This window comes from Ovis aries, chromosome 20 (genome assembly GCF_016772045.2).
Source record: "Ovis aries strain OAR_USU_Benz2616 breed Rambouillet chromosome 20, ARS-UI_Ramb_v3.0, whole genome shotgun sequence".
NCBI lineage: Eukaryota > Metazoa > Chordata > Mammalia > Artiodactyla > Bovidae > Ovis > Ovis aries.
In genome coordinates this window covers 10,262,395-10,285,515 of record NC_056073.1, presented here as the reverse complement: position 1 = coordinate 10,285,515, position 23,121 = coordinate 10,262,395, and the positions used below count along the sequence as shown (strand labels likewise).

The 23,121-nt window shown below is 47.6% G+C and overlaps 1 protein-coding gene across 6 annotated transcripts in view; it reads right to left on the bottom strand.

Annotated features, from left to right (window-relative positions):
• Positions 1-20,767: 20,767 nt before the first annotated feature.
• Positions 20,768-23,121, bottom strand: part of BRPF3 (bromodomain and PHD finger containing 3) — a 35,300-nt gene continuing 32,946 nt past the window's right edge. For all 6 annotated transcript variants that reach the window (XM_042237073.2, XM_060403128.1, XM_027959209.3 and 3 more), the window contains one exon: positions 20,768-23,069. In XM_042237073.2, coding sequence (XP_042093007.1) covers positions 22,886-23,069 — 184 coding nt within the window. In that variant the 3' untranslated portion in view covers positions 20,768-22,885. The remainder of the gene's footprint in view (positions 23,070-23,121) is intronic.

The window sequence follows — 23,121 nt, the reverse complement described above, 5'->3', positions numbered from 1 at the left end:
TTAGAGTTTGAGAAGACCTACTGTAAGCTATCAAGTGCAAATAGATGTCAGCTGTACTTCATTAATAAAAACAAAGTCAATAATAATTTTTAAATCTGTTTTCAGAGATCCTTATATTATCACCTCATTTGGTTTTTATAGCAAAGTACTAAGAAAGTTTTTAAATCCTGATGTATAGAATGGGAAACAAGATTCAAAGAATTAAAATGAAACTTACTACATTGAGTTTTGATTAGCCCTTTAATTGGGCAAAGGTTTGCTAATTCATTGCTCAGGTACTCCTGTGGTTTTTTGATGATGCAGACATCTGATGTCTAGCCATAATGGGAGGTAAGCCCCTCACATCCCTTTGAACATCCTTTTCCAGTCTCTGCTAGGATTGTGTTCCTTTTTCAACGCCCAGGACTGTCCTTCCCTCAGGAGGAGACAGATGACAGTTTGTCTGGCCCCTCTTGCTGCTTATCTGGGGGCCCAGAGTGGTCTTAACCTGGTCTCAACCTGTGGGGGGTGGGAGAGGAAGGTAAGGGAGTCTGAGACCAAGGCTGAAAGCTAAGCAGCCTCCACAGCCAGTATAACAGGCTGCTGGTCTAGGAAGCCAGATAGGTCCTTACATCAGCCTTGTGAGGACTTTTGAATTAGAACTCCAATTGAAATGGCCTATTCTGGACTTCCCTGGTGGTGCTGCGGATAAAATCCACCGGCCAATGCAAGGGACACAGGTTCGATCCCTGGTCGGGGAGGGTTCCACGTGATGCAGAGCCAACTAAAGCCTGTGTGCCACAACTACTGAGCCTGCGTCCTCGAGCCCGAGAGCCACAGCCGCTGAGCCCGCACGCTCGAGCCTGGGAGCCACAGCTACTAAGCCTGCGCGCTCGAGCCCGGGAGCCACAGATGCTGAGCCCGTGTGCTGCAACTGAGGAAGCCCGGAGCCTGTGCTCTGCGCAGGAGAAGCCAGAGCAGTGAGAAGCCTGTGCACCGCCACGAAGAGCAGCCCCCGCTCCACGCAGCTAGAAAGAAGCCTGAGCACGGTATCAAAAGCCCAGTGCAACCAAAAGTAAATTAATTTCTTAGAAAAGAAGAATGGTCCATTCCACTCAGAGGACCAAGACTAGAAGGCAATTAAGCTATGCTTAAAATAATTCAGGATAAGTGAGAAAAGAGCAGAAACATATATTTCTTAAGAAACCTAATAATAACTTAAACCTAAGAGTTAATTTTTTTTTAAATCATCACGTTGGATTTTTGGCTGTCTAATTGTTGCTTTGTTCAGCTGTTTGATGAGACATTGGAGTTTTGTTTCTAGAAAAGATGAGGAAACTGATTGCTTTCTAGCTCATTAACTGTATCTCCAAATTAAGCCCTGTATTCAGACCACATGAGCTCAGAACAGGAGCAGCCTGCCTGGACTGTTAGGAACCTAAGTTGGAAAGGAGAGTCCTGAGGGCTAAGCTCATAAGGCGGAAATAGCCACAATATACACGAAATTCTTCCTGAGTCAGGCGATCCAGTCTTGCATTTTTAATGTTAAATAAACATTTTAGAAAACAATTTGGCTATTTATCAAGAATTGTAGTCAGCTGTGTCTTGGGTGAGGCTGCCTTCAATATTTCTTTGAATGAGTTATTCCATTTCTGAAAATTTATCCTAAGGAAATAATCTAAGGCATTGGAAAAACTCTAGCCAAAAGAGCTCACCGCAGCACTATTTTAGATATCCAGCATTGAAAACCAATAGCACCTGAGAGGAAGGAAGTAGATAAATGAGCTACAGTGTATCTAACAAATGATTAAGTAGCCATATTTTAAATGATATTTACATTTAAAGTATACCTGGCAGGGACTTCCCTAGTGGTCCTGTGGTTAAGACTGTGCTCCCGATGCCAGGACCCTGGGGTCGATCCCTGGTACATGCTGCCTACTGCAACTAAGAGCCCGCAGCCATCAACCAAGATCCCAAGTGCCACAGCTCAGACCCGGCACAGCCAAAAAAAAAAAAAAAAAGGATATTTGACACTGAACTGGGTCCCTCTGTTGCCTTTCATCTAATATATGAAAATGGTTGAAACAAAAATGGAAGTCATAAGGCAAAGGTTATTTGTAGAGTACTAGCTATAAAATTTGGTCTAAGATATATCAGGAAAGGCCTGCCCAGATGATCCTTTATCCATCCAAACCCAAAGCCCAGCCATCCTTCAAGTCTGGGGCCAGCTCCCCATCCCTCCCTCCTCACAACTCCTACAGTACAGGTTGGCCCTTGGCATAGGCTGCCTTGTATAGTTGGTGCTTTCGTTCAGTATGTATCTCTCTTGCTGGGATCCTTAATATCAGTGTTTTAAACCTCTGGGGTTTAAAACCTGGGTTTTAAACCTCTTTTATTCTATACAGCCCACAGCTCAACCCCTGCACCCATCAGTCACCCCGCCTTACTGACTTTACTTCCAAGCTTTCCTCGGCTCTATTCTTTCCTTTCTGTGCCTCCAGTTAAGCCTCCTTTCTCACATGGGTTCCTGCCATAATTGTAGCAAGCAGTTCTGTATCAGTTATGGACGCTTTAGGCTGCAAATAACAGGAAAGTCAATCTGCAGTGGCTTAAACAATGAGGAAAGGCTCTCTTTTTTTGGCTGTGCTGGGTCTTTGCTGCTGCATGCGGGCTTTCTCTTGCTGTGATGAGCAGGGGCTGCTCCCCAGTTGCGGCTTCTCATTGTGTTGGCTTCTCGTTGCAGAGCGTAGACTGCAGTAGTTGTGCCCCACAGGCTTAGTTGCCCCGAGGCATGTGGGATCTTAGTTCCTGGACCAAGCATCAAACCGGTGTCCCCTGCATTGCAAGGCGGATTTTTAACCACTGGACCATGAGGGAAGCCCAAGGCTGTTCTTTTTATGTGAGAGAAAAGCCTTTTCCAGAAAGGGCTCCAGAAGACTCTCTCTCAGGGTCCACTAGCCAGCAGTGGGTCACACGCTCATGCCTTAGCTGCAAGGAAGGCTGGGAAAGCCATCATTTGGCATTTTCAGTCTCAGTGGGATGCAGACTCTGTCAGCAGGACGAAGAAGAGAGTAAAGAGGCAGCTTCTGTTAGGGTAGGGAACCAGTACACTTGGTTTTAGCCAAAAGCCCAGGAAACAATGACAGGGAACCAGTCCTGTTAGCCCCAAACTCCCTGCCTTGGGTCTCCCCACTCTTTATTCCCTCCCCAACACCGCCACAATTCATTCATTCATTCATTCAACTAATGATTAATTCACTGTATTTGTCAAGTTTGGCGAGTTTATGTTCCAGCCATAAACAGCAAGGGGGAAGACAGAGTATAGAGATTGGGACCACCTTTTACCTATTTCCATCTGAAAGTGACATTTATCGATTCTGCTTACATTTCATTGGTTAAAGCAAGTCCTGTGGCCACACCTAACTTCAAAAAGGCACGGAAGTGAGCTCATCCTTCAGTGCAGGGTAAGCAGCAGTAACAGTTAACCAAATCCATTGACTATATACTAAGAGAGGTGCTAGAGATGTATTGGTAAGCAAAGTATCTATTTTGAAAGCATTTTCAAAAGACTAGAAGGAATCGGCTACCACTTCCATTATGCACTCAGGCTAACATCTAGAGACTTCAATTGTACCACATCTTACATTTTTATTGCATTAAAAAAGAAAAGCCTGTCTGCCTGAATAGGCTGTAAAACCTTAAAGATGTCTTATCCCTCATTGTAAACCTCATTCCTACAATTGTGTCTAGTACTAGTAGAAACATAATAAATGCTTGTTGAATGATGTATGAGATGGGATGGGCTCGGCTATGGAACTGGAAGCCCAGATGACGGTGGCTTAAACACACAGGGTGTGCATTTTAACATAGTGGGAAGTCTAACAGCCAGCAGCTGCTGGTTTCTTGGTTCAGCAAAGTCATCCAGGATCTAGACTCAAGCCTTACACGTTGGTACACCTGGTTTGTTGGCTTTTCCTCCCTGGGATTGTGCTTCTTGATCACAAAGGTGTTGCCACTGCTCCACATAATATATCTATTTTTAAGGCAAGAAAAATGAAGAAGAAGGGGCTGCAGCAGCGGGCTCTCTTCCGGTGACTGTACGTTCTAGCAGGGAACAAAAGGTTTCCTAGAAGCCACCCAGTAGCATACGTCTCATGGCTAAAACACGGGTCACCCCAAGCTTCAAGCAAGTTCAGATTTTTATGATCTGGTTCTTTATTGATTTTTCATAAAATAAAGGACCCTCATCACTACTGTGTCTAACCATTATTGAGTGCATCTTCAGTTCATGCTGGCACTATAGAATTTTCACATTCAGTTATTGCAACCCTGTGACAGATGTATTATCAATCTATTTTACATATGAAGAAATTGAATCCCAGAGTAGCTTGTCTAACATGCTCACTTACCAGCTAGTATATGATGACTCAGGAGTTTGAATTCCAGTGTCTGAGTGCAGAGCCTGTGATCCTATCCTCAGTTCAGTCGCTCAGTTGTGTCCGACTCTTTGCGACCCCATGAATTGCAGCACGCCAGGCCTCCCTGTCTATCACCATCTCCCGGAGTTCACTCAGACTCACGTCCATCGAGTCCGTGACGCCATCCAGCCATCTCATCCTCTGTCGTCCCCTTCTCCTCCTGCCCCCAATCCCTCCCAGCATCAGAGTCTTCTCTAATGAGTCAACTCTTCACATGAGGTGGCCAAAGTACTGGAGCTTCAGCTTTAGCATCATTCCTTCCAAAGAAATCCCAGGGCTGATCTCCTTCAGAATGGACTGGTTGGATCTCCTTGCAGTCCAAGGGACTCTCAAGAGTCTTCTCCAACACCACAGTTCAAAAGCATCAATTCTTCGGTGCTCACCCTTCTTCACAGTCCAACTCTCACATCCATACATGACCACTGGAAAAACCATAGCCTTGACTAGACGGACCTTAGTTGGCAAAGTAATGTCTCTGCTTTTGAATATACTATCTAGGTTGGTCATCACTTTTCTTCCAAGGAGTAAGCGTCTTTTAATTTCATGGCTGCAATCACCATCTGCAGTGATTTTGGAGCCCCAAAAAATAAAGTCTGACACTGTTTCCCCAGCTATTTCCCATGAAGTGATGGGACCGGATGCCATAATCTTCATTTTCTGAATGTTGAGCTTTAAGCCAACTTTTTCACTCTCCTCTCTCACTTTCATCAAGAGGCTTTTTAGCTCCTCTTCACTTTCTGCCATAAGGATGGTGTCATCTGCATATCTGAGGTTATTGGTATTTCTCCCAGCAATCTTGATTCCAGCTTGTGTTTCTTCCAGTCCAGCGTTTCTCATGATGTACAAAAACTTGAGGTTTAGAGGGGAACAGAATGCTCATCAGACATAAGCCTTTTAGTTTGTAGTGCTGAGGTAACCTGCTCAAGGTCACACAGCAAGCCCAAATCAGAGCCAGGTCCAGGACCCAGGAGTCCTGACCCCCAGCCCAGAGCTCTATCACACTGAGTTGCCGCTATTTAGAAATCTCATGTTAGTTCACTGATCTTTAAAAAGACAAAAATGCCAAGTGGGATCCTGTGGACAATTCAGTTACAAAAAAATATATTTGACCTAAGGTTTGGCAAATTAGAACAAGTTGTTTCCTTTTTTGGAATCAAAACTTTGTGATTAGTTGGTTCAAACTCTTTTATCCATCTCAGTGGAAACTCTATTCTGTACATAAATTTTTAGTTCTCAAGTGATAAAGAGAAAGGAAAGAATGTAATGGTCAGAGCCTCAGCTCGGGCTTACCAAGATTACTTTAAATTCCAAGCCCATGACCCAGAAATGCCTTATTTGTGGTGTTTAAACACGTCCTGTGTAACACAGCCTTGGGAAGCCTCTTGATAGATGAAATGTGTGCAGCTGGAATCCCATTTCTACCACCAGCTAGTGTGGGAACTTATGACCTGGGCCCACTGTGAGAACTGAGCAGAGCTAATGTACAGAAAGCATCTGGGATACAAAATGGGATAAACCATGCCTCATTTCCCCTTCCCTGTCCTCTCACACTTCCCCTGCAGACGTGGGGCTGAAACACCTCTAAGCATACGCTTTGACAAGCAGCGTCTCCCTCACCACAGGGCTTCCTGTTTCAGATGGTCAGAGTTCCTTTTGTCGACAGGACTCAGAGCCTTCAAGGGAAAGTTTGCTTCCGTTGAGAAGTCATTTTGGTGTGGCCTTCACGACCCTAGAGCATCAAGGTTATAAACCTAGGCTCTTGAGTCGCACAGAGGCTCCGTCACTTCCTGTGTGTGAAGTTGTGTAGCCTCCGTGTGCCTCTGTTTCCTTCTCCATACAGTGGGGGTAATAACAGCACCAATCTCAGGGGCCTGCTGTGGGGATGAAATGAGGCAACGTATGTTGCTCTGTAAGCACATCATTCAGGTTTGCTGAAGCCTTATCGGATCCTTCCGTCTAAGACAGACTGCGACCTGCGAGCCTCTACCAGAGCAACGCAATACAAAGAAACTGTAAGGGACTGAAACATAATTTCAGGCATGCTCAGTCAGGGAAATTATGAACAATAAGATACAAAAAGGCCACAAACCTTCTAGCTGTTTCTGAGGTGCTAGGGGCCAAAGCAGGATGAGCCTTGAGCATGATTCCTGTACACGGTACCACCAAGAGAGTGGGCATACCCCCCAAGCCATCCCTGGCCCAACCCCTAATCCTCCCCTACCCTCACCCTTCTAGCAGAGCGAGCGAGGAAACCTGTCACTTGTTTTTGCTCCTTGGCCCTGTAGCCTGAGTCCCAGTAAAGCGTTGCCTGAATTCCTCGTCTGGCTTCTTACCAACTTCGCTGATTAAAGAGTCCAAGGACTCGACCTGGTAACATATCTCTTCCCCGGCGTTTTTCATGAGTGTTCAGTGTGGGTTAGACAACATGTTCTCTGGTTCTTTTAAGGGCAAGGACAACTGGGCAAACGACAGGCTGTGACACAGAGTGGGGCAGCGCTGCAGACAGCAGCAGAGAACTGGTGGCTGCAGGGTAGACCCCTGGGCCCACAGGGCTCCGCCTCCAGCGCTCACCTGTCCTGTTCTCTGGGCTTCCGTTCTCTGCTAATCACAGCTATTCAAATGTTTTCTCAGAAGTCTTAAGTAACCAGCTCTAGCAGGAAGCGACAATTTAGTAAAGGTTTTAGAATTCTGTAATTTGGGCTTGCGAATGAAGAACTTTTTCCAGATCTTCTCCCAGAACAAGAAGAGCCAGTCAGGAAGGAACAAGTTTCTCCTTGGACAAACTTGAGGAGTTTGCCTGTCCTCCTCATCCTGCTCCCTCTGCTCTGGGCCTTTCTCGTCACACTGTGACTTCCATCCTCCACTTTCCCCCTGTATGCTTAGTCGCTCAGTTGTGTCCAGGCTCTTTGCGACCCCATGGACTGTACCCCACCAGGGTCCTCTGTCCTTGGGAATTCTCTAGGCAAGAATACTGGAGTGGGTAGCTGTTGCCCTCTCCAGGGGATCTTCCCAACCCAGGGATGGAGCCCACGTCTCCCACACTGCAGGTGGATTCTTGACCGTCTGAGCCACCAGGGAAGCCCCACCATAAACGAGCTCTCAGATCCTTCTCCAGCCTCTGAAAGAAATCCATGCAACGGACATGCACATTCACTAATGTGCCTCCAGGATACACCAGGCACTGGGCTGACTCTGGGACAGAGTGGGCGATGAAGACACAGCCCCTGCCCTCCTGGGGCTGACATTCTTCCGAGCAGACAGAGGCGCGCCAAGTAAACAGGAAAATACACCGCAGAACAGGTGGAGCTGGATTTGACTGGGCTGGAGTTTTGCCAAGTGAATACAATCTAGCAAGTTTGAGGTATGGGAGGGGAGGGTGTGGGCAAGAGAGGAGTTGCAATAACTAACCATGGAGTCCAGGTGGGGAAAGGAGGAGAGAAGGGACCTGAAGGGGGCGGTGAAAGGTGGTGGACTATGGGGCCTGTGGGAGTAATGGCTTGAAGAGCTAAAGAGAGGTTTGAGTGGGATTTTCAGGGGGCCTCAGGGTTAAGTGCGGGGCTGAATAGTGAGCCAGGGAAGACGAGGTCACTGCAAGAGAGCAGGCCAAGGAAGAGGGAGGCCAAGGCAACAGTGGATGGGGTGAGTGGATGGCGAAAGCACGGAGCAGAGTGGCAAGACCGGGTGGACAGAGGACAGTGGGGTGGGAGTGAGAGAGACACTTTAGGACCCTTTGGGTGTGTGAGCTCCCCCTCCTGGGTTCCCCATCTCTGTGAATGAACGACTTTGCTTCAGGCCTCCCCTCAGTCTCAAAAGTCTGGCTCAAGAGTTAATGATTAGGAAATGTGAACACATAGAAACAAAGAATAGCTGTCGGGCTGGGAAACTCATAACAATTTAGGCCATAAATCAGCCTCGTAGCGGTCACTGAACTCCCAGTTCCCTGAAAGATACAGATAACGATGTCTGACACGCATTCCTAAATTGTTTTTATAGAAACCAGACACTCCTCCCACCTACCCCACCCTCTACCACTGATGAAAACTGCTGACCGTAAGCACACACAGAATCTCAGGCTGGTTGGGACCAGAAGGTTTATGATGTTGACTCCTGAAACATTACCCCATGACCTCACCACTCACCAACAGACAAAAGAGCTGATCAAGCACCTTGGGACCCACACCCCTAATATTGCCTTAAAAAACCCCTCCCTGAGAGCCACTGGGGAGTTTGAGTCTATGGAGTGTGAGCTGCCCATTCTGCTTGGTCAGTGATAGCAATCAACACTGTACATTCCTTCCCACAGCCTGGTGTCAGTGGCTGGTTTTGCTGTGCAAGGGGCCCTGAAACAGGAGGGGAGGGGGCAGCACACAGCCTTTAAAAGAGTGACGAAGCCTGAGGACACAGACTAAACTGACTAGAACTGAATAGGTCCAAGTCAACTTCCACTAGACCTTGATCCTCGGTACAAGCCCACCGTAACACATCAGCTGGCTGCCATCTACGGGGTCACACAGAGTCGGACATGACCGAAGTGACTTAGCAGCAGCAGCACATCAGCAGGCTACGTGACGCACCCATAGGTGCCAAGACCAAACCTGGGCCCGATTCCTGGAAGTCTCCACCTCTTTCCCAAATGGTTGGAATAATCCTCCCACTCATTAGCCTAGGAAATTACCCAGCCCATAAAAGCTAACCATAGCAGGTTTTGAGGTGGCCCACACTGTCGGAGAAGGTGATGGCACCCCACTCCAGTACTCTTGCCTGGAAAATCCCATGGACAGAGGAGCCTGGTAGGCTGCAGTCCATGGGGTCGCTAAGAGTTGGACACGACTGAGCGACTTCCCTTTCAATTTTCACTTTTATGCATTGGAGAAGGAAATGGCAACCCACTCCAGTGTTCTTGCCTGGAGAATCCCAGGGATGGGGGAGCCTGGCGGGCTGCCGTCTATGGGGTCACACAGAGTCGGACACAACTGAAGTGACTTAGCAGCAGCACACTGTCTGTGGGGTATGTCTCTCTCTAAATAGATCCACTTCTTACCTATCACTTTGTCTCTCAATGAATTCTTCCTGCAATGAGACAAGAACCTGAGCTTCATTAAGTCCCGAAACCAGGTGTGTGATCTCAGTTGGAAGACCGTGGATTTTGGCTGGGTTCAAGTCCCAGACATGTGGGTTGAGTCCCAAACTGGGTTTTGGCTGGGTTGGAGTCCTGACACGGGGGTTCAAGTCCCAGTCTGAGGTGAACGGCATGTGTGTATGTTCAGTCACGTCTGAGTCTTTGCAACCCTATGCACCATAGCCTTCCGGGCTCCTCTGTCAGCCTTCCAGGTTCCCCTGTCACGGGATTCTCCAGGCAATAATACTGGAGTGGGTTGCCATTTCTTCCTCCAAGAGATCTTCCCGACTCAGGGATTGAACCCGCATCTCCCGCCTTGGCAGGCAGATTCTTCTACCACTGAGCCACCTGGGAAGCTCTGAGGTGAATGGTTTCAGATCAGAATCCAGGTTTAGTAACAGGAGCTTAAGACCCTCAGATGATTCATAAAATAGTGATGGTGGTGAGGGGAGGAGTTTGTAAAGTCATATTTAATAGTGTGATTTAATGTTACATTTGGGGACAGTCCCTTTTGCTTTTACCATAAGAACTATAGAGAAGGAAGCTGTTCATGGCATGAAAAGCTCATCAAAGGTTGAGCAAGACCTGGGAATATCTTGTTTCATCCAAGATCAAAGCTGTCAGCCTAAGGGATATAGTTCTACTTATGCAACAGTAAGCAACTCTTAACTGGTGGGAAGGTATCTAGCTTTTTTTTTTCAATATTTATTTTATTATTTGGCTACACCAGGTCTTACTTGCAGCATGCAGGATCTTTTAGTTGTGGCATGCAAACTTGTACTGTGACATGTGGGATCTAGTTCCCTGACCAGGGACTGAACCCAGGTCCCCTGTCTTGGGAGCATGGAGTCGTAGCCACTGGACCACCAGGGAAGTCCCAAGGTGTTAGTTTTATAGGTGAAGGATCTTCCTCTTTTATTTGTTTGCTTGTTTTTCACTGCTTGTCTTGTGGGATCATTAGTTCCCTAATCAGGTATTGAACTCAGGCCCTCAGCAGTGAAAGCTCAGAGTCCTAACTATTGGACTACAGTGGAATTCCCCCAAGGACCTTCCTATCATCCCTAAAATACTAAGCAGAGAGCCATCATTTCAACAGAGTCTTAAAATGATATTATAATGACAATTTATTAGTGTCATATATTAAAAGCCACTGATTGAGAGTCAGTGGTATAGACTAGTTAAGAAAGCAGGCTCTGCTTGGGTTTAAATCCCAGCTCTGCCACCCACCACTCATTTAACCTCATTTATATGAAGGGGATAGGGCCTCCCAGGTGGCGCTGGTGGTAAAGAACCCACCTGCAAGAGACACAGAAGATGCCGGTTCAATCCCTGGGTTGGGAAGATCTGCTGGAGTAGGAAATGGTAAACCATTCCAGTATTCTTGCCTGTAAAATCCCCTGGCCAGAGGAGCCTGGAGGGCTACAGTCCATGGGGTCACAGAGTCGGACTCAGCGGAAGCAACTTAGTACATGTATGAGGGGATAATAATGTCACTTGCTCCTTCAGCTTCTGAGAAGTATATGCAGAGAGGTTCCCTAGAGTGTTTGCGAACTCAAAAATGTTGGGTAAATATTCTAATAATCTTTCTAAACTTTGTTGGCAAATAATAAATAAGAAAATAAGGCTTGGAAGGCCCTGGCCATTAATATTTCTGTGTGTGGAAAAACAGCCAGAGAGTAAGACTGTGGCAAGGTTCCAACCTCAGAGTACGGCCCAGGGGGAGTGAGTCTGGGAGTAAGGGGCCCTGGATTTCCGTTCCTCCTCTGCCTGACACCAAGGCCAAGTATGACCAAGGGCAAGACGAGGTGGCTCTGAATCTCAGCTTACCCACCTGTAAAGTGGGGATGATCATCCCGCCAGGCCCACATAAGGTTGTTTTGAGGACCAGGTGAGGGGATGTTCCATGAAGTGAGTGGTAACTCAGTTTACCTGTGTTGAGTGCCCCACCTACTGTGTGCTGGGCACAGAGGTTTGGAATTCAGCCTATTCACTCCCCAAAAAAGTACCCAGAAGACAGGACATGTACCCAGATAGCCAGAGTCTATGGGAGAAAGTGCTAGGAAAGCCTAATTATGGAAGGGAGAAGTCTCTTTATGGTTGAGTTGATGGGCAGATCCAGGGGAGGACGTACTGAATGGTGCCCAGCGCACTCAGCGTCTCCCCTCCTAGAGCCTCATTTAGCAGATGTACGTGCTCGTGCCGGACGACCTGAGGTCAAGGCTGTTCACTGTTGGCTTTATTGCTGCACAAGTTCAGAAGCCCCCTGAAACACCTACCAAAGACAGCATACGTGGGCTCTATAGCAGAATAAGGAAAAGCTCCTTGTGAACCAACATGTTTCCTTCCCCTTCCTCTGGATGCTCTCAGACCCTCAACTTGCATCTACCACAGTCATGATCATGGCTTCCCTGAATGAGCTTCCCTAGGTAACAAAGAAAGCTATGACCTGCAGGTAAGTGAACAGAGACCCCACCCCTCCCCAAGCCCCAGGGGAGGTTTTTGTAAAGCCTTTTGTCCTCCTTTTGTAAAGAGCCTTATGGGGCCTCCTTTGGCCCAGGCTTACCGGGGCAGCACAGCCAATAGGCGCCGGGCTGGGATTTGTCCTAAGACTTCCTCGTTGATTTATGTATCTGCCACCCCCTCCCCTTTGAGGCTATCCATTGTGTAAGGGTGGTGGTCAGTTTTCTTTTCCTTCCCTTGGTGAAAGTGTTAGCTACTCAGTCATACCTGACTCTTGGAGACCCCATGGATGGTAGCCCGCCAGGCTCCTCTGTCCACAGGATTCTCCAGGCAAGTATACTGGGGATATTTCCCACCGAGGGATTGAACCTGGGTCTCCTGCGTTGGAGGCGGACTCTTTACCATCTGAGCCACCAGGGAATTCTTGAGGCAGGGATGGTCACAGGAAGGAGATGCCAGGGTAGGCATCCTAAGGAACCGTGTGGGGTGGGGTAGAGAGGGGGTGGAGCAGAGCGGCAGACAAGTGGGTTCTGGATTGGTTCAGAGAGGACGGGGTGGGGGAGATACACACCATCACGTGAGAGAAACAACGCTAGACAGAAACAGCTCCCATCTTCAGAACTCGGGAAATTAAGGGAATTGCCAGGAACAGACGGACAAGAGGGCCAGAGAGGAGCAAAAACTATCTTCCATTTTCATCTAAATGGCTCAGAAGTTTCCTGTGTCAGAAACCTACACACAGACTCCCTCACAGATGGACACACTGCCCCATCTCTATACAAAGCTATTCATTGCAGAACGGATTGTAAAACAGTGGAGACAACCGAGCGTCTATCAATAAGGAACTGGTTAGTCAGATTTTCATATGATGGGACACTCTTCAGTCCAAGAAAGAAGGAGGAAGTCTTTGCCACTATCATAAGGAACAATTGTCAAAATATATTTTAAGCAAAAAAAAAAAAAAAAGCAATGGTGCATAATCAGGGAAATAAAAAGTTAAATCAGAATGAGTTACGTATCAGTCTGTAAAATTTTAAGAACTGATAATTCCAAGCATCGGCAAGGGAGTGAAGCAAAGGGAACTCTCAATCAGCTGGCAAGTATGTGAACCGACACAACCACTCTGGGAAACAGTGTGCCTTTATCTATTTGAAGCTGACAATGTGTTTTCCCTCAGCTCAGCTCAGTCACTTCGATCGTGTCCAACTCTGTGTGACCCTATGGACTGTAGCTCGCCAGGCTTCTCTGTCCATGGGATTTCCCAGGAAAGAATACTGGAGTGTGTTGCCATGCCCTCCTCCAGGGGATCTTCCTAACCCAGGGGTCAAACACATGTCTCATGCATTGCAGGCATATTCTTTACCAGTGAGCCCCCTGGGAAGCCCCATGTGTGTTCCCTAGGCCCCTACAAATGCCCCTCAGAAATCCTTACCCCAACCACCCCGCTAAACATACACGTACACCAGGAGAAGCAATTAAGAACACTCATACCAGTGCTGATTCTAGTAGCAAAAAATTGGAAGGAACCCAAAGGTCCCTAAATAAGTGCAATGAAAAATTAATTGTGGTGTTTTCATATGATGGAATTCCACACCAGAATGAAAATGACTGATATCACATAACTGAACCTCAGGACTCTTAATCTAATCATGGCTGGGATACAAGCAAGCTGTAGAAGATTGCAAGCAATAACCTTCCTTCTCTTTAAAACCCCAAATGGTAAGACCCTACACAATACTTATTGCACGATGGCGTAAACATTTGGCAGGACTATAAAGGAAACAAAGGCATGATAAGCCTAACATTCAGGATAGTATTTAGGAGAAGAAAAGGTGAAGGTGAGAAGGGCCACAAAGAGGATTTTAAAGAGCCTCCTTCCTTGTCTAGAAGAGGTAGGTAAGTACCAGGTGGTTTATTGTATCATGGGTTTTTAAAATTTATATATATTGTATCCTGGAGAAGGACATGGCAACCCACTCCAGTTTTCTTGCCTGGAGAATCCCATGGACAGAGGAGCCTGGCAGGCTACAGTCCATGGGGTCACAGAGTCGGACACGACTGAGCACGCACATATATATTGTATAACTATTATTTTATATATAATCAACATTTAATAAAAACAATTCTAAAGCATGAGACTTGGGACCTCCCTGGTAGTCCCAAGTGGGGTTAAGAATCTGCCTGCCAGGGAATTCCCTGGTGGTCCAGTGGCTAAGACTCTGAGCTCCCAGTGCAGGGGGCCCAGGTTCGATCCCTGGTCAGGGAGCTAGATCCCATATGCTACAACTAAGACCCAGAGCAGCCAAATAAATAAATAAAAAATTTTAAAAAAATGTTAAAAAAAAAAAAAAAAAAGAATCTGCCTGCCAATGTAGGGGGCACGGGTTTGATTCCTAGTCTGGGAAGATCCCACATGTTGCACAGCAACTGAGCCCGTGTGCCGCAACTACTGAAGTGTGCGGTAAGCTATGCGTACCGCAACGAACAGTAGCCTCCGCTCGCCGCAACCAGAGAAAGCCTGTGCACAGCAGTGAAGACCCAGAGCAGCCATAAGTAAATACTCTTTTTTAAAGATAACAAAGTGTTAAATAACAAGGCCTAGACCAGTGTGAACCATTTGTTTAAAAGAGGAGACACACACACACATGTGCACATGTGCGCATACACCAATATTAAACTACCTCTGGAAGGTTCCCTATAATCAGAAAAATCAGTTGCTTCTGGAGGGGAACTAGGAGGCTGGGGACAAGAAGCAAGACTTTCCTGAAGATTTAAAATTTTGAATCACATATGTCGATTGGAGTTAAAAATAAGAAGTAATAATAAAATGTGAAGAAAGACAGAGAGGAGACCGAGAGGGGAGGGAGGAAGGGAAGGGAGGAGGGACAGGGGCAGGAAGAGGAATGAATGGCAAGGCTCTGGCGGCCAGAACCTTCTGAAACCTTGCGGGTGTGCCCAAATCTCAGGCGGAGCCAGAAGCCCTGCCAAACAGCCCAGGGAGGCCTGAGTCCTCATCCCCCAGCTTGGCCTACACCCCAACATGCTCTTGCTCCTAAAAACAGGGCTGGCCTCCGTGAATGCCCACATCAATTCGGCTCCGCAATCTTTTGTTTCCAGAGCTGTTTCCAAACAAGACTCCCTCCCCGAGTCTCTTCCCCTGCCCCTGCAGTCTTATCTCAGACCTTTGGTCACCTGTGATCTGAGCAATTCCTCTGAAGTCAATTCCCTGAGCCTTCATCCTGGTTGGCTCTGAAGCGTGCATCTGTGTCACCAAGGTCAGCCAGAAGCAAACGGGCCCTTTTCATCCCCTCTTTCATCCCCCTCAAGGACTCAGTGTCCTTGGCCTACCGCCTCATTGAGACCTGCTCGCAATTCTTTACCATGCTGGAATACCAATAACTCAGAGGAAACAAGGGTCCCAGGCGTCCCCAAGGATCATGGCCTTGAGAGGTAAAGGGATGAAGGGCTAACGCGACTTCAAGCATCAGCCATTGCGGGGGAGGAAGGATTTGAATGCAGTGTGCCCGGGGTGCCTTCTGCCCTGCTTGTACACAGGATGCCTGATGGGGTGAAGTACTGGAGGTGCGGGTCTGCATGAGAGAGGCTCAGTCCCCCAGAGCCCAGTGGCGAGGGATGAGGACAAGGGGGCGAGGGAGGATTGTGTGACTCTGAACCAAGAAGGTCCTTATTCCCCAAAGAGCCAGTACAGGGATCTGCGTGGCTCCATAGTAAAGGTGGGTGCTAAGAGAAGGCTGTGCCACACAGGACAGGATTAGCTCTCCCACCTTACCCATCCCTTCAGTGAGGGGTTCTGCGGTTGCAAACGCCTTAGCTGTTCATACCTCTGTCTTGGAAGCAAGATGGTATCACAAAGGAAGAAAGAAGCCAGGCAGTATGATGGCACTCAGCGGAAGCTGTTCAGCAAGCAGGGCTAGCGCCAACGTCGTGGGCTGACAACACGAGTGTTGGTGACGATGTGGAGCACCTAGGTTTGCCTGCATGGCTGCGGGAGTGTAATCATCCAACCAAGGGAAAACCGTTTGGTAGAACCTTCCAAAGCTAGCAATTCTACTCCTGGGGATTTTCTGAAGAGAAATGAGCGGTGTGTCTACCAAAAGACCTAGATGAGAATGTTCATAGCAGTGTTACTATGACAGCTCAACGTGGAAACAACCCAATGCCCACCAGTGGGAGAATGGATAAACAGTGTAGTGTTTTTGTGCAACAGAATACTACCCCAAACAAGCACAGCTACGTGCATGACATGGACAGAGCCGAGACACGGTGCTGAATGAGAGGAGCCGGACACAAGAGCACACATTGCATGGTCCCATTTTACAAAGTTCTTCAACAGGCGACACTGATCTCTGCTGTGGAGTCCCACAGAGGAGTTACCCTCGGCTGGGGGATTGGGCAGATATTGACTGGGATGGAACATGAGGAACTTTCTGGGAGGAAATGTGCTATACTTGGGTCCTCTGGACTGTGAAGCTGGGATGGGTGGGAAGACTCTCCTCAGGGCCCCTATTTAACCTGCATTCTCACCCACCAGGAGCCATCAATGTTACATTATATCCCCAAACTATCTCTGCTGCTGCTACTGCTGCTGCTAAGTCGCTTCAGTCATGTCTGACTCTGTGCGACCCCATAGATGGCAGCCCACCAGGCTCCCCCGTCCCTGGGATTATGCCCCCTCAAAGGGGCCAATATAAAGAAGGAAGAGGAAGGAACTCAGCCATTGCTTCTCAAGCGAGGGGAGTTAGACTGAAACCACTTCCAACCAGCCTTATAGGTGCCAAGGAACATGAGGAAATGTTCTGTATTTTAATCTGGTTAAATCCGTGGCTTCATGGATGGAAACAAATATAAAAACTCAGAGATTAAAGTTTGTGTATCTTAATTACTATATGTAAAGTAATATCGAAAACAACAAAAATATTCTTGGTCTGAAGCCCCACTGCTCTGGCCCCCTGGCCTGCCTGCTCGGCAGCAGGGCGCGTCCACCTTGGAATGACCGTTCGTGTCAGGTGCTGGCGCTGCCCCAGAGAGCAGACAGAGGGAACTTCTCAGGCTGCAGAAGAAAGCATATGGCCATTTGGGGGACACCTCGCTCACAGTGTTTGAACATGGGGTGGAATTTGGTCTAGGACTGATTTCCACAGAAATGTACCCCAGTAAGAAAGTTCTTGGGATGGAGAACTACAGCTCCCATTCAATCTCAGTTGTTAGCGTCTACAGACATCTTAGCAAAATAAAGGGAACAAACAAACATTGATGGGCAATGGTTGGCATAAGCCAGCCCATGATACTCAGCAAGAAAGGATAAGTTAAATTTGGGCAGAAAAGTTGTTGGGCCTTGTGTTCCCATCATGCTGAGCACTTCTGCAGTGACTGCAGAAAGCTACCAGCTGACTTCTCAGCTATCCAATACAAGAAACTAAAATACATGCTCTATCTAGGGCGGGGGGGGGGGGGGGGAGGAATGAGACTATAAGGGAATTACATTAAAATGGTGGAAATGGTTATTTCTGGGTGGTTAAAATAGTCTTACTTTCTCCGTTGTACTTAGAAAAAAAAATTTCCCCAAGTTATATAGCAATGAACAATCTTATATTCTTTTGTGACCAGCTCAGATAAAAATCGTTCATGGGTCCTCTGGACTGTCAAGCTGGGACGGGTGGGGAGACTCTCCTCAGGGCCCCTATTTAACCCACACTCTCACCCACAAGGAGCCATCAATGTTACATCCCCAAACTACCTCTTTGTCCCCTCAAAGGGGCCAATATAAAGAAGAAAGGGAGAGGAAGGCTCAGCCATTGCTTCAGAAGTGAGGGGAGTTAGACTGAGATCACATCCAACCAGCCTTATAGGTGCCAAGCAAAGGATATACCATGTTCTTTGAAATATTAACAATAACCTTTCTGAAATTTTGGGGACATCTGCCTTTTTCTATGTCATGTAGCCTATGAGTCCTGGCCCTCTAAGAATATTAAAATTGTAGACAATACTAAAATATATATAGTATAGCATAATATATATATATATATATTTTTTTTTTTTCTTCACTCTTTAAGGGAAAGAACAGAAGGGAACCCCCAATGCCAAGGTCAAGTCAGAGACCCCTCCAGCTGTGGCCCAAACATGTATCTCCTTGGCCCCTCTTTCCCACCATACAGTGAGGTGGAAACTTCTTCCTCATCTTTTGGAGAAACCATTTTTCTCCTCCAAAGACCTCCTCCCCTTGTTCCCGGTAAAGGCCAGAGTGGCTGCAGTTGGCAGGACCAAATGTTCACACTCCTTGCCCTACAGACACCATGGATAGCCTGAACAGCCAGGGGCAGACAAGGGCCCCCTACATTCCTGTCCCAGAGCTCAGCAGTCCTACCGCCTACCCCCTCTTCTCTCAAAGTCAAAGCTCACAGCCTGGCCAGGTCAGGAGAGGCTGACAGGCAAATTCACACTCAAGTGTTAATGGCAACTGTGGCATTAATGAAAACGACCAAGCTGTCCAGGGTCTTGGCAAATGCTTTTAATATTTTTTAACTTGTTAGGAAAGATTTTCTCTTCCTAGCCAGGGTGCCCTCACAAGCTCCAGTACTGTATTTCAGATTTGAGGCTATGAATTTAGCTTTGATAAAAATATATCAAGGAAACTTCTACTCACCTCAAGGGCTCTGAAAACGTGGGCGTGAAGAGAGTAGAAAGTGCTCGGCTCTGGTCTAGCGCTGCCTTTTCCTGCTCTGTGATGCTGAGCACACCTGGCCTGCCTCTCTCTGTGAAATGAGTTGTTGGCGGGGGTGTGTGTGGCTAGGTGACTCTTAGGGCTCAACACTGTCCACATGAGGCCCTCCTTGGGGACTGGACCCCTCTGAAGGTACTGTCTCCAACCTGCCCCCAGTGCCAGTCTCTAGATACAAGGGGCTTTTCTCCACTCTGTCCTCTCCCCTCTCTCTCTCCTTGACCATTCTCCTAACTACCCTGATGGGCTTCAGTGACCACACATTTCTGTCATCTGCTCCTATGTTCCTAGGGAACTCCAAGTCCAGTTCCTCTTGTTTGCTGGGGGCTTTTCTCAGATGTCCCACAGGCAACATAAACTCATCAAAACCTACTTTTCCTTCCTCCTCACCTGCAAACCCACTGCTGGTCACTCCAGGCACACGATGACCCTGCATAACACTCCTTTTTGACTCTGATTATCAGTCTAATTAGTTGCCAAGTTTTAATCAAGCTTCCTCCCTATTCAAATCTTTCAATGGCTGCTGCCACCTACCATGCACTACTGCTCACCCTGGCTTCGGGGTCCTCTTTTACCTCAGTCTCAGAGAGGCTCAGAGAGGTCCAGCACCATGCATGAGATCACGCAGCAAGTCAGTGACAAAGCCGTTAATCCCAACACACGGTCTCACTCCCTAAGGGGATGGCGGTTATTGGAGTTGGAATACACACCAAACCTCCCAGAGGCCACCATTTGTTTAAGTTGCTTCATCTGTTTATAATGACTTCTTTTTCACCCCTCTCTGTTTAAATCCTACTCATCTGGTCATTTTATTTTATTTTATTTGTAATTTCTCTTTAAATTGCTTTTATAATCCAAAATAAAAATTTATGTATAGGTATTTTTAACCCCAATTTTCAAGGCTTGAATTAATTGCTTCATTCTTCTGGAACCATTTTGAGAGTTGTCTGCAATGTTTATAAATCAGGTTGTTAGCATCCTGCACCCTAACATGTAATACAAGAGCTATCAGTACATTAGAGATATTTTGTTAATGTTATACCAGAGTGAGAACCTTTATACTTTAGTGACTTCAATGATAAGAATTTCCAAAGCCCTGTGGAGGAGGTGACTCCTGTATTCTCCAGCCACACACTGAGACACATAACTCGCAGCCAAGCAGAGCAGCCAGGCAGAACCAGAGGGAAAAACTATCCTAGGCCCAACAACAGAGCAGTTGGCCCCAAGGAATACTCCTGTTTCTGCTCAAGATACTGCTTTCCAGAAATGGTGGAGCCAGAGATACAGAGAGGGGAAGGAGGTACCGAACAGGCCAGCACAGCCAGATCCTTGTCCCAGGATTCTGCCATCATTTCTTGGCTGGCTGATCTCGGATAAGTCTTTTAATTTTGCTGGTCTGTTTCCTTGTCTGCAAAATGAAGACTGGGTAAGCTCAAGGTTCCTTTCTAGTTGTAAAAGTAACCAGGATCATGTTCTGCCTCTCTGAGTCCTGGCTTGCCCTCTATAGAAGGGGGACAGCAACAATGACAGAGGAGGTGGGAACAGCCTAGAGTCTCCAATTCTGCAAGCCTGGTGAACAGGTGCCCGGTTTGTCCAAAGGGCCATTTCTTCTGCTGAATGTGGAGCACATTCTCCTGAAGGAATGTGGCCACAGGGCAGCTGAGGTGCGGGAGGCAGGCTGGACCTTCCACAACTTGCAAAAGGCAGCGCTGCTAGGGGGGAAAACATCAGAAACCATCCTCGCCCCTCTTCCAGGGGTCCGCGAGACAGACAGACAAGCAGATAGACAGAGCACTCTCTAGCTGGGAGTCTGCAATGGCTAGTCAGCCCCATTCTTTTTTTTTTTTTTTTTTGCATTTTTTCAGACAGATATTTTAGTCAACCCCATTCTTAATGCAACCATTGATGGCCCTGGCCTCCTGAGGAGGGAGAGGGCTGCAGAGATTAGGTGAAGGGCAGGCCCCACTGACAACCATAAACACACACAGCAGCTGCTGCCCATTAGAACATTTATTTCTCAGAGAGAAAATAAGTTTAAGACAGTCATATTATAGTAGGTAAAATTAACTTTTGTATTCTTTACAAGCATAGATTTTTCTCTGTTTATTACCTCTCTTATACCATCTGTTATAAACAATTCTAGAAAGCAAATAAAGTTACTTTCTACAATAAATAGAGCATCGTGTGCTTCACAGCAGACGCGACTGAGACACATAGGCCCCATGCCACAGCAGGATCTGAGCCGTTTCCCGTTCTAAAAGAGCAGTTTTAAAAATGAGACTCAGAGACGGAAAGATTCAAAGAGACTAAGAAAAAGAAAAAAGGAGAGAGAGACTAAGAAAGAGAAAGTGTTGGGAGGCAGAGACACACAGAAAGAGAAAGCCCCAAGATCTTACAACACAGGTTGAGACAAAGGTCACAGAGTCCACAGCCGACCGACTACCTGGGGAGGGGGGACGTATTGGCTCCTTTAAATAAAACACTGTGTGCATTTAAAATACTCAGCCACACAATGGAGGACTCCAGTAATGGAAACTATAGGCCTGAATAATTTAGAACAGTATTTTACAATTATATACACCATGTCCTTCCCTAGCCATAGGCATTGTAGTTTTATTATTGTACAAAATCCAAAACCCCGTCCTTTATTATGTTATAGAGAGTTTTGTTGGTTCCCTTTTAAACTCTGGCTCGTGTCCCAAACGTATAAGAAGTCGTGGCGGTTGGTAGGTTGTATTTTTAAAAAGTCAAGTGCGTAAAAATGGCAGTGATCTCCCCAGTGACTTCGTTTTGTCCAAAACTCCCCTATGAAAAATTTAAAACAATTAAAAAGAACATCAGGTTAAAAATCAACATGGCGATCAGTGGCCGGCAACCTGGCCCTGCAACTTTGGTGCTTAAGAGGTGAAAAGAAACATCAGAGAACAGACATCGAAGCCTCTGAAAGTTGTGTTGGTTTGTCAGTCAGCATTCCCCCGTTTCACAGTTTTTGTTTTTTTTTTTTCCCTTCTGTTTTTGAGAAGGTAAAGGTGGAGAGGGGGTTGAAGGAAAAGAGGGAAGGGGACAGAGGGTTTGAAAGAAAAGTGCTGCGTTCCTTGAAGTTTAGAGCAGCAGAGGCTGGGCAGGGCAAGCACAGCACAGGAACATGCTGGACTATAGGCCCCTCGCCATCCCTGGTGGTAACGAGAGCCTAGAGGCTGCAGGACAGAAAATGAAAACCCATGAGGAGGCTAGGAGGAGGGAAAGGGCAGACCCGGCCAAAGGGCACAGCTTCACCCCAACAGCCCACAGAATCCACATGGACAGATGGCCACGGGCACCAGAAGCCTGGTCTGCTGATGGGAGCCCGCCCAGCCTAAGCCCACCTCTCTGCAAGGCAGAGGCCCGAGGCCCCGCCCCAATCCAAGGGGGCAGCTCTCACAGTCTGGCCTCTGCTGTTTGCCTGCAGCACATACAAGGGGAGGGGAGGTATGCTGGTGAAGGGGTCACCCAAGTGGTAGCTAGCAGCTGGCCTCAAAGGGAATGAGACATAAAAAGAAAAAAGATCAGTTTGGTGATGGTTTCTGTCAGTTTGGCACAAGAGAAAGCTGGGAAAGGAACACAGGAGAAACAGAGGCTGGGCAGAAGATGGTTCAGGCAAGAGGTAGGAGGAGGGGTGATGGAGGGAGAGGGTGAGCTCCGTGAGATTCCCACAGGACCCGAGTGTATCCACAGCACCTCTGGGGTCAGCGTTAGAGCCTCGCTCACCCTGAGGTGTAGTTAGCTGGGAGTGGGTTGGAGGGCACCAGGCACACCCTTGAGCAAGCCCAAGACCTCTTGCTTTCCAGGGCCAGGTTCATCTCTGTGGCTGGGCCCAAGCTTCACAGCTGTTTCTACTTCTAACTGGTTCTTCAGTGGACCAGCCCCGGGGGAGCTCAGGTGGGAGTTTTTGGCACAGCAGGCCCACCAGGGGAATTACGCAGTTAGTAAAAACTGGGGCCTTGCCCTTGGGGAGGACACAGCCCAGTCCCTGGCCTGCCATAGGAGGGGGAAGCTGCCAGCCGTATGCCTGGCTGGGGCCGGAAGAGGCTTCTCTGTGCCCTGCAGGACGGAGGCAGGGTGGGCCCCCCCTCACAGGTAGCTGGAGGTGACGAAGGAGTGGGGCCCCCGCACTCGGCTCAGGTGGATCATCGCACGGTCGTAGGCCACCTGAACTGACTTGCGGATGCTGGTCTTGCGGCCTTCCAGCATCTTGAGCTTGTCCACAGTGTCTTCCACACCGAGGGGCAGGACTTTGTCCCTTGGAAGCCACTGCCTAAAATATAAGCATAGTAAGAGGCCTGGACCGTAGTGGGTCCCACAGGAGG